General features: G+C 41.9%; 1 protein-coding gene across 4 annotated transcripts in view; it reads left to right on the top strand.

Annotated features, from left to right (window-relative positions):
• col16a1 (collagen, type XVI, alpha 1) overlaps nt 1-16,146 on the top strand; it is an 88,634-nt gene that overhangs the window by 38,783 nt on the left and 33,705 nt on the right. For 3 of the 4 annotated variants that reach the window (XM_032535245.1, XM_032535241.1, XM_032535243.1), the window contains 22 exons: nt 2,798-2,830; nt 6,443-6,478; nt 6,577-6,612; nt 6,915-6,947; nt 7,068-7,112; nt 7,583-7,621; nt 7,765-7,827; nt 8,712-8,756; nt 9,281-9,376; nt 9,675-9,713; nt 10,395-10,439; nt 10,564-10,599; nt 10,685-10,807; nt 11,543-11,578; nt 12,444-12,479; nt 12,757-12,885; nt 13,173-13,217; nt 13,587-13,622; nt 13,710-13,763; nt 14,894-14,944; nt 15,033-15,176; nt 15,965-16,000. In XM_032535245.1, the coding sequence (XP_032391136.1) occupies nt 2,798-2,830; nt 6,443-6,478; nt 6,577-6,612; nt 6,915-6,947; nt 7,068-7,112; nt 7,583-7,621; nt 7,765-7,827; nt 8,712-8,756; nt 9,281-9,376; nt 9,675-9,713; nt 10,395-10,439; nt 10,564-10,599; nt 10,685-10,807; nt 11,543-11,578; nt 12,444-12,479; nt 12,757-12,885; nt 13,173-13,217; nt 13,587-13,622; nt 13,710-13,763; nt 14,894-14,944; nt 15,033-15,176; nt 15,965-16,000 (1,236 nt within the window). The remainder of the gene's footprint in view (nt 1-2,797; nt 2,831-6,442; nt 6,479-6,576; nt 6,613-6,914; nt 6,948-7,067; nt 7,113-7,582; nt 7,622-7,764; nt 7,828-8,711; nt 8,757-9,280; nt 9,377-9,674; nt 9,714-10,394; nt 10,440-10,563; nt 10,600-10,684; nt 10,808-11,542; nt 11,579-12,443; nt 12,480-12,756; nt 12,886-13,172; nt 13,218-13,586; nt 13,623-13,709; nt 13,764-14,893; nt 14,945-15,032; nt 15,177-15,964; nt 16,001-16,146) is intronic. The other variant, XM_032535244.1, reaches the window with a different exon arrangement.

Below are 16,146 nucleotides of genomic sequence, written 5' to 3'. Positions count from 1 at the left end.
TTATGGCTGCTTCAATACTGCAGTGATACATGAAGTATAACATAAAGGCAATTTATTTTAGTTAACACAGCTGCTTGTTTCATCATTCATATTAATAGGATCTATATCCAATTATCTATGCATTAGGGCTTGGTGTTTGTCTTGTGGAGAGCTGGTGTTAACTTAGAGCTCTGGCAGACTTAAAGGCACCGTAATCAATCCCAAAGATGGTTCCAGTCCGACACACTTATAATAACTCAGAAATAACTCAGACACGCCATCTCTCTGTGTTACTTTCTCTCTCTCACCTGCCATTCCTTCTCTCCTTGCTCTCTGCTGTCAGTTGCAGACTGTTTCAGTTTAGGTATTATGATGCCTTGCTTTATATAGTGCAATATTCCACGACTAGTAATGTTACCATTATCTTCTTTACAGATGTGTAACTGCCATGACTGCACTGCACCCCCACACACATTTCTGTCCTCATTCCCCACTTGTATATCTACGCTGTCTCCATTCTCTTTTGCCCTATTTCACAGCATGCTCACACATGCACGGACTCCGTTGAGTTGTTTCTATTTTTATCTGGATGTTAGTAAATGATCAATGTAATCCAAGATTCCAGTGTGCAGGCCAGATGTTACTGATTCATAGCACCACTTTTATTTAACGAAGCCTCACTGAGTGTATTTAATACTCAGCTTGCTTGGAATGTCATGTGTTCTGTATGTGGGAAGAGTACAGCTCTTTATTGCTATGGAGTGAGCACAGGGTAAATTTGGGTCAGCTGTTGGTGAAATACTGTAGATGTACAGTGTATTCCTTTGTTAACCCCATAATATAGCCTACAGTTTCCCCCCATTTTTCTCCAAAGGTTACACATGAATGTCTGTTTACAAGTCTTATTACTACTGGATGTGTGAAGAAAAGTTGTATTAACCCTTTTGTGGCTGAAGAAGGAGCTGAGTGAAGACTGTTAAATTGCCTAAATTTATATCCCTTGAGTCAGCGTTGGCTGTGTCTCAAAACTACTTGTTTAAAAATGAAAAAAATGAAAAATAACAAAATGGGGGTGGAGTTAGAAAAGAAGGGCTCTTACCAGAGCTGCCCAAGGCCTCATTAGCTGCTAAAAGCATAACAAACCCACCTCTCCAACCAAATTTCCTTTTGTCGAGTTGCATTGTGGGTAATGTATGCATCAGCTTTTGACTATGAAGAAGGATGTGAGGAATAACCAAAATGAGAATGATCTTTGGTTATGCTGCATTTTAAAGGTTCACAGTAAATCTGACAATTTTAAAGGAGTACAACGCTAAGTGCTCTTTTAAAGCAATAGTTTGATATTATATTTCTTTTCTTGCCAAGAGTTAGATTGGGAGGTGGATACTAATTTCATGTTTCTCCTCTAAGTATTAAGCTAGATGTCACTTAGCTAGAATTAGTACTGCTTTAAGGCTGGACAATGTTCACTCTATCATAGATTTGGGGAGTCCACGTCTTTATTGAAGTGATGCTCACACTGAGTGAAATGTTCCAACTGAATTGCCTTGTTCATTATTTTGATACACATTAATCCCAAAATTCAGCCTGACATATCTGGTATCGTTGGGATTTCCAATAGAATGTTTGGGTTTCACCGAGAGGATTATGGGATGAATTTACTCATCAGACATGCAGAAATCAGCCACATCTTCTGTTGTCTGTTTTGACAATTACTAGTCGAATCAGGTTTGGTGCAAAGGTGTGTGTACCATTGATTGTGTCTGTGTTTGGGTCACAGCAGTTACTGCCTTCCTGAGGTATGACAAATCTCACCCACACTGTTTCTCATCTTCCAGTGCTTTCAACCTTTTTCCCCCCCCCTTGCTTTCAGCCCAGCTCCCATCTGAAAGGTCATCTGGTCCTCAGAGGACCCAAAGGCTTTTTTGTGTCTTGTTTCGCTGATCTCAGTGTGTTTCTTCTTGATTTTGTTACGTTGAAGTCCAAAACCAGCTTTACAAAGTCTTCTCCCTTCGTCCCTTTGCCGAAACTCTTACCTATTCCTTATCCTTCTAACTTTCTGCCTCGAACAAATTGTTTCCGGTCAGCTTTCCAGTCCTTCCTCCATGCTTCTTGATGTAACTCTGTGAACAGAAGGGTCCATCTCTTTTATTTGCCCCTGGGCTCATGGGGTACAGTAACGCATCTGCTTTTATCTCTTTTTTCACTCAGAATAAAGAATAACTGTTAATGACCTGTGTGTGAAACCAAGATGGCCCTTATTTCTCTTTTCTTCGATGTGGATCTGATGCAACGAATTGCAATAACAACAGGGATACCCTGCACATGGAAGAGGAAAACAACCAAAGATGCCAAAGATCTCAAATGATGTTGATACTATAGAGATATTTAAAAAATGCAATTGCTGTCATTACTGGGATCATCGTCAAGAGTTAGTAAGAACTGCAGCAGAACTGCCAGTGACTGGGTATATAAACCTGAATACAGTATGTGCTCAAAGGTTTGAAAAATATTTCAAAAATGAAGATTAATGTCTTGAGACAATTTGAGCCAAAATGGAGCAAAACACGCTAAATAATATTTCTGGGAATGCTCTTTAAAGCTATTGCATTTAGCGGGCCTTGATATGGTTTGAGACAGTGTTGGCTGTTAATCTGACAACATTAGTGTCTAAACATAGACAGAAAGCAGTTTTGGACCAATGTGAAGCCAATATGGCAACAATATTGAGGTCATGTTCAGATGTTCAGAGACCTGATGTTTTCTTTCTTTTTTTTGTCATTTCTGTTTTTACCCTTTTCTTTCTATCTACCAACAGGAGATTTTCGCATCAAAGGATCTGGCAGAGAAAGTAAGCCTCACAATCCACACACACACACACACACACACACACACACACACACACACACACACACACACACACACACACACACACACACACACACACACACACACACACACACACACATACACACACACACACACACACACACAAACACACACACAAACACACACACTTGATTTTACAGTATTGAATTTCTAATGACTGGCTCAGTGGCTCAGACCAAGACAATGTGCCTCAAAGCAAGTCTCAAGCTCCCCCAGTCCACCCAACACATGCAGGTTCAGTTGAATTGGAGACTCTAAAAGTCCAATGTTTAGGGTCCAGGATTAGCAAGTAAATGGGTGGATAAGGATGTATGCACCGCTGAAATTCAAATTGCAAGACAATGTAAGTGTGTGCAGCTTTGATAGTGTGTGTGTGTGTGTGTGTCGTGCATGGGTTTAGAAAAAGAAACAGTCTATCGCTGTTCCCTCCTCCCTCCACAACACGTACCTCGCTCGCTTACCGACCACGGACTGATTCCCACCTTATTATGCACCGAGTGTCAGATGGGAGTTGCCGCTGCCTCTTCATTTTGTCGTTCACCTACAGAAGGCATGTTTTGTTCACAAATAGACTGCAAAACTCTAGACGCTTCATTATGTTGCTCCTGTGTAAGCTTGCCTTGCCACTGGGGGCAAACACTCGCAAAGAAGCAAAAGTGACTTTGTTTGTGTTCTGTGGGTTTAATATGGTCAAACTACAGAGGCGACAGTTTTTCCAAGGTAAAACTAGGCGTAGCACCCATAGGAATCCATTGATATATATCTTAAATTATGCATTGCAACACAAATGCCAACAAATATGCACAATCCTAAAGCTCAGTCAGAAACCAATTTCACAATCACAGTGTTTATGTCATGCTGCTGCAGCTATTCCTCTATAGCTGCTACATCAGTGGCTCCCTGGTTATGGGAGTCAGAGGGCTCAACAGGAATCTATTACTGTAACACAAAGGATTTCTGATTGGATTTGATTGGATTTTTTTTAATTGCATTTCACAGGAAAAGACATCCAATACAATCGAGGATAAAAACACAATAAAGTCCAGGACTTATTTCCATTGTGGTCCTCAACACGTAACATCAGGGCAAGACGAGACACTTACAGAATGTGTAATACACATTGACCAGATATAACATTTCAGGACTATTTGAAATAAAATCCCAGCATCTACTTCCTGTGTTTGTTTTAGATCATGCATCAGAGTAAAGTATCATGCATTGAGAAAGTGGCACTAATAAACCCCTAAATATATAATTGATTCTACATTCTTTTAAAACATACAACCCAGGCAATTACTAATTACTAAAAGTGTTTTTACTGATATTAGATTTGCATCTGTGGGTTCTGGGTGTTGCCCTTGTTCTGTCAAGTCCTGGCAGCTATGCCATAAAAATGCCAAAAAAATAGCCCTTTGTGATGTTTAATACCGAAAAAACAAGGCTCGTTGACAGGATGTTGGTGGCAAAAAAAATCAGCCTGTCTTTTGAGATGTTTAGACTAATAAATGAGCATAGCTTTTGGCATGCATAATGTAGAATGAGAGCCTGTGTATTGGGATGGTGGATGTCAAAAAGTTAATTTGTTTGGATGTTAAATACTTAAAGTATGACACTAATTAGGATACTTGTGCCAAACTTTGTACTGGGATTCCAACTATGAAACTGGATACTATTAAAGCTGCACCAATCCATATTTATATACTTATATATACAGTATATATATACTGTGTGTGTATATATATATATATATATATATATATATATATATATATATATATATATATATATATATATATGACAAATAGATACCATGACAACATGAAAATGATTGTCTGTGGTGGCCCACACACACACAAAGTTATCACTGACGACTTTTCCCTCAGCTCTACAGAGCGCTTTAGCAACTAGAGCGTACATAATGGAGCATTTAGCAGCTAAATTGGGATTGTTATTTTTGAAATGGTTCATTCTCTAGAGGATTGTACTGCCAACATTAATATACATAAAGACAACCCATTTATTTCAAACCATAACTTAGTGCCATAGGTTAACAATGCACAATAGGATGTTTACTGTGAAAAACAAAAATGCCAAGCCTAACAGTCATCTCAGTTTTATTCAGATAGCCCCCGATATCAACAAGTCACACATTCGCCATAAAGGAAAGGAAAGGAGGGAGAGAGAGAGAGAGAGAGAGAGAGTAGAAGAGTGTTTGAGTTTCCTGGAGTATGAAGATCCCTATCCAGAACATCTGGAATGAGGCACCAACAGCCAGGGGAGGGAGAGAGAGAGAGAGAGAGAGAGAGAGAGGTCCCAGGATGACTCCTGCACAGAAAAGTGAAAAGAGAGGACAAGGGGGAATAGAGAGAGAGAGAGAGAGAGAGAGAGAGGTAGGCACACAGCGTCATGCTTGTGGGACACCAAACAAACTGAAGGTTAGAGAGATGCTGAGGTTTTCAGAAAAACACTGCATCTCGTACTGTATAAATACAGACAGTAAACAAAAATACAATACATAAATACACACAAGTCGACAAAAATTGTGTAAATACACACAAGTTGACAAAAAAACGTATAAATACACACAGTAGACAAAAAATGTATAAAATACACACAGCAGACTAATTGACATGCCAACATAATATACACTACGCATAGTTTTAGTGACCTTTACAGATAAGTTGGGCTTAGTTACATGGAGGTTTTAGTGCCATTTCATAATGCACAGAGAGTGCCGCTCTTTTACTGCAATCTGACATTTTCCGTTTCAAAGCTGAATGCAGAGAATGAACAATAAAGGCAAAGCTGCAGAGGTTTTAAGTGGAACTGTATGAGGACTTGACTAAGCCCACGGCCAGACAAGAGCTCGGAAAGAGTGAATCGTCACTGCAGCTGGTCGAGCCAGCCATTGATAGATTTGTAGCTCGTAGGAAGAGGGGGGAGGGGGGGAGGCGGTGGCGGAGGAGAAAAGGGAGAATTACACATCTCTCTGAGCTGTTACTAGCCACCTTCCATGGTTTCAGCATGCTCAAATGTGCTGCTTCAATGTATGCAAACTTCCTGGTGTGTGAAAGCATGACTCCCAGAAAAAGAAAAAAAAAAACGGGTGGGGGAATTCGGCTTTAATTACTCGCTTCCGCTAAAGATTGCTTTAGTTATTTATAATGGTTATCCTTATTTGGTATGTGTGTGTGCGAGTGCACCCTCCTGTGAGGAGCAGCTGGTATCCTCACTTCTGTGCTGTGGGAATCAGACATTCCTATTGATCATTGTCTCCCATGAGAGCTTTGTGTGTGTGTGTCTGTGTGTGTGTGTGTGTGTGCGTGCGTGTGGACGTCTATGTGTTTGTGTGCCCTCCTCATCCACCCTCCTCCCGTCCTTTTTTAACTGCATACTGTAGCAACACAGAGGTTCAACACACAGTTTAGTTCTGTGTAACAGTGCCTCCTCCTGGCGACTACAGAGACTACAACCCATCTGCACAAACTTCCTTTTTACTCAGACACACAGTGAATATTAAATAAAGTTCAATAATAATAATTCTCTCTCACTGTGTCTGTCTGTCTGTCTGTAGTGTGCTGGTTGTTTACTCCTGAATGGGGAAGAAAATGTAAGGATCTCTGATCTTTACTTTCACTTCTTTCCATTAGATCATGTCTAAAGCACACCACAGGGGAGCGTGTGACTCTATGTGTGTGTGTTTTGCAGGTAGCTGCTGGGTTGAAAGGGGAAAAAGGCGACCGGGTGAGTGTGAAAGACATGACCAAAATACATACACACACAAATCTTTATGTGTGTGTAGTCAGACTAATATCAGCGGAATGTGTGATGTCATCCCATGTGACCAGACATGCCTAGCACTGCACACTGATACCTATCTACGTACACACTCCAATACAAACACTTGGATTCTGCCGTAGTGCAATGTGATGCTGGCTGTGGACCAATCCAACCAACTAGTTGATATGCATTCTTAGGTTGCTCGCTGATTTGGTTCATCACCCATAAGCAATCATTCTTCTTTTCTAACTCTCTCTCCATCTCAGGGGGATGGCTGTTCTGGCTCCAGTTCAGCTCCAGTAAGTAACTTTTTTCCATTGCGTCCCACTCGTTTTGAATTAAAGCATTGTCTAGGACCTAAAAATTTGCCAAAACATGGTCTGTGATAATACATGCCAACCAAGTGTCTCTGACCTCAGTGCACAGAGGGACCCAAGGGCCAGAAGGGAGAGAGAGGTGAGCCGGTGAGTGCCAATCTTCCGCTACAGGTTACAGCACCGCATCCCACTGCCTCGCAACCCTTCAGCTATTTAGTTGATCCTTATTCAAAAATCAATTTTCAAGCATCCAGTCCCACTATTAATTATGCATGGAAATGAGTGTGTGCTTTGTATGTGTGCCTGAATTTATTTGTGCAGGTCTCCAAGACCGCATATACGTGTGATGCATCTAATTCATGCATCAGTTTGTGTGTGTGTATGTGGGTGCATGTGTGCGTCTATGTGTGTGTGTGTGTGTGTGTGTGTGTGTGTGTGTGTGTGTGTGTGTGTGTGTGTGTGTGTGTGTGTGTGTGAGCATATGGTTCCAGCTAGTAGTCCATTCGGGTTGCTGACTGGTCACTGTGTTGTTTGCTATGCTCCAGTGGTGTGTGTGTGATGTCTCTTTAGAGCCAGGTCATTGATCTGGGCCTTGTCTCCATTCCTCCTCTCCACAGGCGCTGCCTGCCAACTGGGGCGAAGCAGCAGGGTACAAGGTAAAAGGTTAAAGAAACTCTCATTGATGAATAATGAAGATATGACCTTTTTATTGCCCATCTAATTCATTTCCAACCCCTTATTTTATTTGACTTTTCCCTCTCTTTGTTTCTCCTCGTGTTTTTTCTCTGGCCCTGTCCAGGGAGAAAAAGGTCAGAAGGGAGAGATCGGTACACAGGGTCTCACAGGCACTCCAGGCAAGGATGTAGGTGTCTTTGACTTATTTATTATTTATATTGTCTTCATACTGTATATATGAATCAATAAAAGTGTCTTTCAGACGTGATATTTGCTTTGAGGTTAAGTCAAACCGTTGAAAAGATATATTTTCAGTACCACAAATGCTAAAATAAGCATGCACTCAAATACACACTAGGACACTCACACACACACACACACACACACACGTACACAGCCATTTTTATCTGGCTAAGAGTGGATATTCAGTAAACTTATAGGGTATTACTCTTTAAGCTTAGACCCCCTCTCTCCCGTGGCGTTAAGTCGGCCTGTTAATGCCTGTTAGATTAGGCTGGAGCAACAAAGCTTGCACAATCAATGCTGCCTCATTGACTGCGCCGTTCGTCTCTCACACACAGGCAGGCGCCCATTCAGGAAGACTTAAACCTTTTAATCTTCCGTGTTCAGCGCAGTGATCCTGTAGACGCATGAAAAGTTTTGAGGGACAAATTACAACGTGTGTGTTCTCTGAGATATTCCCTCTCTGGTTTCCGGCGTCAGACGCGCTCACGTTCAGCTGTTCGCCAGGCTAAGTGCTTGTTATGGACAGATGGATTGGTGGAGAATATATTTCCTTAAGCTATCTGACATTCTGAATTTGAATGTTCTTGTTGATGTGACTTGAATCAGGCAGCTTTATAATATTGCGTCTGCACCACTGAGGAGAAAACCTCTGTCCAATTTCCAATTGTGAAATGTCAACAAACGGGGGAAATCAACAATTGACTTTTGACAATTTATGACAACATTTTGTAGATGTGATTGATTATTCCGGGCTGGCCATGACTATCTCACTGACCATACTGATGCTGTCACCTCTCTCTCTCTCTGTCTGTCACCGTTTCCCAGGGTCGAGCAGGGTCCATCTGTGTCATCGGCCCCAAGGGGACAAAGGTCTGTCTTCATTGACTTTCTACCATCAACCTGTCAGTCATATATATTCAGTTCGGGTTGGATTTACAGGGTTTCCGCTGGGCCTTAAAAAAGTCTAAAATGTAAAAAAGTCTTGTTCGTGTTCTGAAATCCTTTTCAACAGGTCTTAATTACCCCGGGTCAATGCAACGCTACCTCTAATGCTCATTGAAATGTTCCTGCAGCTTTATAATGTTTGTTTTTTTAATTCTGTGGTGTTGTAGTTCTTTCCGTCGCTAGTCCAAATATAAATTGCTGAATTACGACTACGAATGAGACCAACAGGCAATTGTTTCAGAAGATGTTTCTGGACTCTGACATCTGATTTTTTTTTTTTTCATATACAGTGTTTATATATATATATATATATATATATATATATATATATATATGTCTAGTATCATTTATAATGGTCTCTAAAAAAATCTTAAAAAGTCTTAAATTTGACTTGGTGAAAGCTGCAGAAACCCTGATTTAATAGAGCTGTGGTGAACTCGTTTTCCCAGGGTACCCCAGGTTCTGTGGGTCCTGAGGGTTTGGCTGGGGAGCCAGGGAAGCCCGGATCTCCAGGCCCACCTGGAGTCGGAAAGCCTGGCCTACCAGTAAGTGTGTGCTTTTGTTTTGTTTTATTTAATCCTCTGGTGAAAATAAAGAAGTATATGTGCACTTTTTAAAAGGTGTAACTGGTTATCGTAATGTCCTTAGGCTCGTCTTCGAGATGGTCTCAGTTTGACCAATAAAAGTAGAACTCATAATTTATTAGACCTTGATGTCATAGTTGCAGGGCAGGACTTGACAGGACTCCTTCTTGTGGTGCAGCAATCATTGTCTTAGTCAGAAGGCTAAAAGTGTCTTCAGAACGGCAGTTCAAAAGATTCACGTACTTTGTTTTCCCGTCAGGGCCCTCCTGGTGAACCGGGTGGTGCAAAGGGAGACACGGTAGGTTCACCACTTGACACATAATGTTGTCCCCCCCTCCCCCCCGCAATTTATAATCCCTTCAAAAGAACATATTTGGAACGTGACGGGTGAGGTGGATCAACAGCTCATCTAATTGGAATGTGGGGGAACCACTGATACAGATGAGCACATAAACATCATCACACCTTTTTTTCCACTGTGGTTGAAGGATTACGTAACCTTCTGTAAATTCAGAAATTCTTACAATAATAATAATAATACTTCATTAATCCTGCAGGGGAAATTACAATGTTTTCACTCTGTTGTTATAATTATACACATTACACACAGGCCTGAAGTACACACACGTACACACATTACCGATACATGCACTTATGATGTCAGAGTGAGGGGGGCTGCCCACGGAAAGGCGTCCCAAACAGTTGGGGGCTCAATGCCTTGCTCAAGAGCACCTTGGCAGTGCCCTGGAGGTGAACTGGCACCGCTTCAGCTACCAGTCCACCACCATACTTTGGTCTGTGTGGGGACTTGAACCGGCAACCCTCCGGTTCCCAACCCAACTCCCTACTGACAGAGCATCTGCCGGCCCCTTGCTCTTTGCCATCCTTAGGCTAGTAAAACCCCAAAATTACATACTTGACAAGTTAAAAAACATGGTTTTCCGGGTACCTGTAACACTAGTCTGATTTGTGTTAACAGGGAAATACCGGACCTCCGGGAGAGAAAGGGATGTCAGGAGATCCAGTGAGAGACTCTTTTAAACATTGATTGATATTCAGCAGTGCATGCATGAGCTTCAGAAATGGATCTGTCTAATCTGACTGAGCGGATACATCAGTGTTTGACTGGGGTCCTGCTGTTTTCATAGGGACCGAGAGGACCAGCGGGCTTTAAAGGAGACAAGGTACTTGCAAACATCGTTTTTAATCTCTGAATCTCTACGCCTGTGTGCTCTCTCATCCACTTATTGACTCGAGTTCAATCTTTAGGGGGACCCGTGCGAAGTGTGCCCCGTGCTGCCTACAGATGTGGGTAACACAGTGGCTCTGCAAGGGAAGCCAGGCCCTAAAGGAGAGCCTGGGTTACCGGGGGTAGGAGAGAGAGGACCGCCTGTAAGTACAACTGTTCAAGCTCAATGTCAAACTGTAATATATTCCGAACCTACCCTGAGTGGTTCAGTTTACCATTTTTACAATCTCGCTACACGTTTTATTAGCGAGTCGTAGTCACAGTCTGAGCTGTAGCTGACAATTGAACCTTGAGCACTTGTTTGATAGCGTATATATTTTATTTTCCTTATCATTTTAAGGTTAAGGTATGGCGTGTATTTATACCTCTGGGTTGTATTCTCACTGCAGCTCAAGAAGCGAACGCGTGAAACGCTGTCAAAAGTTTATGCTTCAAGGCAAAGGTCATTTTGTTATTGCAATTGCATCATATTTTCTCTCTCTCGTAATTGCTCTCTCTCTCTCTCTCTCTCTCTCTCTCTCTCTCTTTCTCTCTCTCTCTCTCCGGTGACTCAGCACTCAACATGCTGGGCATTGTGTTTCTCTTCCTGTTCATTCTACAGCTCCCGACTTAACCCCAGCAGGTTGAAATAGGGAGTGATATGTGGTAGGGAAAAAGAATATAAATCTAGAGCCTTATGAGATTCTCAGTGCAACGATTTCCAATAATGCAAGCATCCATCTGTCATACCTGGTTAGGGAAGAGGGGGAAGGAGGTAGAGAAACAGAGAGAGAGAGAGAGAGAGATATGATGACCTCACTCTATCAAAGTTGAACCAACAATAACTTCTGGCTCATCCCTGCTCATCTCTTTTCTTTTCTTTCCCCTGTATGTACCAGGGGCCTCTGGGCGCAGGTGGCAAGGCGGGACACAAGGTATAGAGTCGTTCATTTACATCTTATGGTTCATTCAGATTCTGTGGAAGCGTGACCTATACACACACTCATCTGCGTTCCTATATATTCAGACTTGCTAACATCAGCAGCAGAAGACTCTCTCTCCTAAAGCAGATGCAAGCACACTAGCTGAACTAAACTCCACAGAATAGAACAAATTGCTCACACACAGACATGCACACACACACACACACACAGTACAAATAGCCACCTTGGTATATCTGTAACCATATGTTCATTAGGGCTAGTTACCAAATTCAATCATTTTTAGGCACCGAAAGAATTGCCTCTAAGTATCAAGTATCAAAAATGCGGTGTCATTCAATACCCAATTTCCAAACCTAAGGAGTTAATCTGATCAGCATTGGTGAGCCAATAAGCATGCAGCATGCTTCTGTGAATATGTAATAATGTTTGTGATTGGCTGTAGAGTCACGGAGAAAATACTCTACATTACATAGAGACGGGGCTCATGTAGTACGAGCTGAAGAATACAAATATATATTTTTTGCCTTAATGTGAAATGTTATTTCTTTTTGTTTTATCAAATCGGTATCGGAAAAAGGTATCGTTAAGGAACCGGGGTTTCGAAGTCACGGTATCGGTACCGGTATTGAATATTATTTAACGGTACCCAGCCCTATTGTCCATGAATGCCACCCAGCTCCACACACCTACCCACTCACACATAGTTGATACACACAAACACATATCTGCCTAATTGTACCGCTGTATTGTTGCAATGCCATGTCGAGACGTGACATCTCAGAGCAAACACGTTCATCAGAGTGAGCTGGGACTAATTTGCCATCTTGGATGTCTGTGTTTTTCTTTGTTTTGGCAGGGGGAACCAGGATCACCTGGCATCAAAGGAGAAAAGGTCAGCTTTTATTAGGCTGAAGGTTAAACAATTTCTTGTTCAGACTACTTAACTCCGTTGCCAGATAGATAGAGGAGTAATTAGGGAACTTTGCGTTATGAGTCATGCTAGACCTGTACACATAATAGTTCATGTAGCACTAGTTGCTCCTGTCTCGGAGCACCAGAGCATTTCTAACCATGCTATTTTAGTGTGTTTCTATTTGAATGAGTCGTGATGTGGATAATTATTTGGTAGACAAACTCTGACCCACCTTTGAACTGTCTACGCGCTTTAGGGAGAGCAGTGTTCTGTGTGCCCCACCCTCGGAGAGTTGACCCCTAACCTCGTCCCCGGCGTCCCCGGCCAAACCCTGCAGCAGAAGGGCGAGAAGGGGGAACCTGGGATCGGACGGAAAGGAGAGCAAGTAAGTCTGTCAGAGTAAGACTGAATGTGATTCTAATGTAAACTGAAAAGCAGAGAAGTAAACTCAAAAACACAACCAAGGTGAAAGCCATGACAAACTTTTTTTTTTATCTTTGGTTATACTGAAAGGCAACAATTCTAAATACTGTAACATGCATGGTAGAAGAAAACTGAGGCTAATTGTTTTCATGATTTTGTTTATGTCAGTGTGTTTGCTTGCATGTGTGAGCAGCGATAAGCACCTTAATTAAAATGATGTATTGTTCAATTTTTTCCCCTGCTCCATAGGGGAAGCCAGGAAATGTAGGATCATCTGGTCTTAAAGGCGAGAAGGTAGGTAACATGAAATGAAACAGCACTGTGAGTTGGTGACCTCAATAGCAGACTAGATTTACATAAGGTGAACTGACTCAGTAGGTTGCAGAATGAGGCTCGTAATAGACTTTATGATGAGCATAATCGCAGCGGTGCGCTAATTCTAGGCCCCAAAACTGTCTGCCACAGGGATTTTACTCAGCAGGGAACTTATTAGTGAGAAGCTTAGCTCGTGAAAAAACCAAAATCATTTGACATGACTGCCTGTAGGGTGCACCTTACCTATGAAATGTGAATTACCAATGTAAAAGACCTGGACAATTTTTTAGCAATTTGTGAAATTCAGATGGCGTAGTGATTTTTGAACATTTTTAAACTTGTCTGCAGGGTAACACAGGCAGCATAGGAGCTGACGGTAAGCCGGTAAGTTGAGATTCAGTTCTTTGAAACAGAATGTCTTCACATCCAGATTCAGTGATGTATTTAAATGAAATATGTTTATGGGACCAGGGAAAGCCTGGACCACGGGGACCTGGTGGCAAGGATGGACAGAAAGGCTCAAAGGTAAGAGAGCAGTGACAAACGTTTGCTGTGGAGCGCAATGTTGGATGGATTTTGGACTAAAAAATATTGTAGTGTGTTTATTTATTCATTCTCAGGGTTAATGCACATTGATCAACATCATTGTAAATGTGGTCTCGCTTTGCCAGACTTTCATCCCCAGCGCTGCCATGGAGGGTCTGGCTAGTCCACACAGCATTCAGGGATGGGAGAAAAATATGCTCCGGTTTATTGATCACAATCTTCGTGGCACCAGATAGAGCTGTGGTGCCTCTGAAGAATAGCCTCAGGATGGAACTTGTTCTGGTGGAACGTGTATGCGTTCAAAAGTTGTTTTGGTCGTGCAACAGAAAACTCAGATTGGACAGACAGCCTAGCTAGCTGTCTTGTTTTACCCTGCAGAGATCTGAGGAGCAGTTAACCATGGTCCTTATAAATCCACCGAAGAAAGATGAAGGTAATGGAAATCCAGTCGAAAAGAGTAAAATCTGGGGCATTTTTGTCGGCAACGGAGCAACCAGGATGTGGAACGTGGATATAGACTACTGTAAAAGTGCCAGTGTTAGCCAACATGCTAAATATTTTTATTTTTAAGATTAATTTTGGGACATTTTGGTCTTTAATATATAGGAGAGTTGTGGAAAGGAAGGGGGGGAGAGAGAAAGGGGAAAGACATGCAGCAAAGGGCTGCAGGTCGTAATTGAACCCGGGGCCGCTGCGTCAGGGATCAAACCTTGGTAGATGGAGCGCATGTTCTACCAGATTAGCTGCCAGGGTGCTCCACCTGCAGGCTAATTTTCACTGTTGTCCGTTGGCCGGATGTTAAATTAGTCATTAAAACAACATTACAACACACAACATGGAAAATTAGAGCTAGTTAAGTACAAAATAGTATGTCAGTTTTGTCAATAACTACTTGATCGCTAGATACTAATAGCTAATTACGCGTTATTATGGAGTTTCCTTCTTGGGATATTGAACATTTTCCATATGTTGCTTTTGCGATCTTTGCACAAGCATCTCACAATTACAGTACCTCCAGAAACAAACCTGTAAGTGCATATTAAAAAAAAATCCATTTAATACTTTATCTCGTTCCATGCCGCATTAATGCCATATGTATTTCTTGACAGGGAGCGCAGGGGCAGCCTGGTCTTGGTCTTACTGGCCAAAAGGGTGAGAAGGTAAGCATAGACATATGCATTGGCTTTTTGCACTATGTAGCTTGATTGTCATGCAAACTGACCATCCTGACTCCCTGCCTTCCCATAGGGCGAGTGTGGTCTGTGCCAGTCGTTCGAGGTTGGTAGCGGCCCCGCTGCCTATAAAATGCCCGATGGAGTAACAGGCAAGCAAGGCGAACCAGGCCTTCCGGGTCCACCCGGACCTCCAGGTGTTGGAGCTGATGGCAAACAGGTACGAGATTATCTAGGGATTAAATCAAAATACAGTTAATCCAAATGTACACAGACAGCTTTTTGCAATTAAAAAACTGGATTTATCTTACATTCTGTTTTGAGAGGTTGCATTGTTGCCTTGTTCGCAATGGAAGCAAAACAATGAGATTGATCAAAAGGGCTAGAAAAAGAACTGATGCTATCCTTGCACACACAACAGTGTACAGTGTACAGTGATACAGTATATCATGTATATTGCTGTATATCATATATATATTGCCATTGCTGTATATGTTTGTTTTTATTTTGCTTTATACTATTACATTTTTGTTAGTGTGCTTTACTGTGACAGAAGTTCAACAGTAGAAATGTATACTGCATACGGCACTACTGTCAGAACACTGTCTTTATCGGAATTAATGATAGAAATTTAATTCCACACAACCAAAGCAGCATCTTGCTATCCTATTTTGTGGAACAGATTAAGCAGCATCTGGATGAGAGGAAAAGTTTGAGATGTCCTGAGGGCGAATCAAGCATGATGTTTATTGTACAAATAGGATATGCAGGGATTCTCCTCTTACTGCAGAATTGTGTGTGTAATACATCCCTGTTGGCTTCTGTCACCCTTGCCCTCTACATGCCGTGTAGATCTGCGGTTAGCGTTATGTCAACAGTAATTCTTACCTGAATGGAAAGGGGCTTGCACAATACTTGCAGGTGACCGCACGTGTTTGAGAGTGTGCACCTGCATGTGTTTCATGTTTCTGCATGCATTTGTACATCACTTTCTCTTTGCTTACACAGGGTCCACCAGGTCTTGCTGGTGTAAAAGGAGAAAAGGTATGTTTCCTGTCAAAGCGTGTTATATATCTTGTTCATAACAAGTTGTTCTATGTTTGTTGCATGTTTTCACACTCTGTATTCCATCAATGACCCAACGACAAATTCACACCATGTTAAACCGCCTTGCTGTCTGCTCAGGAATT

This window comes from Etheostoma spectabile, chromosome 14 (assembly GCF_008692095.1).
Source record: "Etheostoma spectabile isolate EspeVRDwgs_2016 chromosome 14, UIUC_Espe_1.0, whole genome shotgun sequence".
Taxonomy (NCBI): domain Eukaryota; kingdom Metazoa; phylum Chordata; class Actinopteri; order Perciformes; family Percidae; genus Etheostoma; species Etheostoma spectabile.
This window is presented reverse-complemented; position numbering and strand designations above follow the sequence as displayed.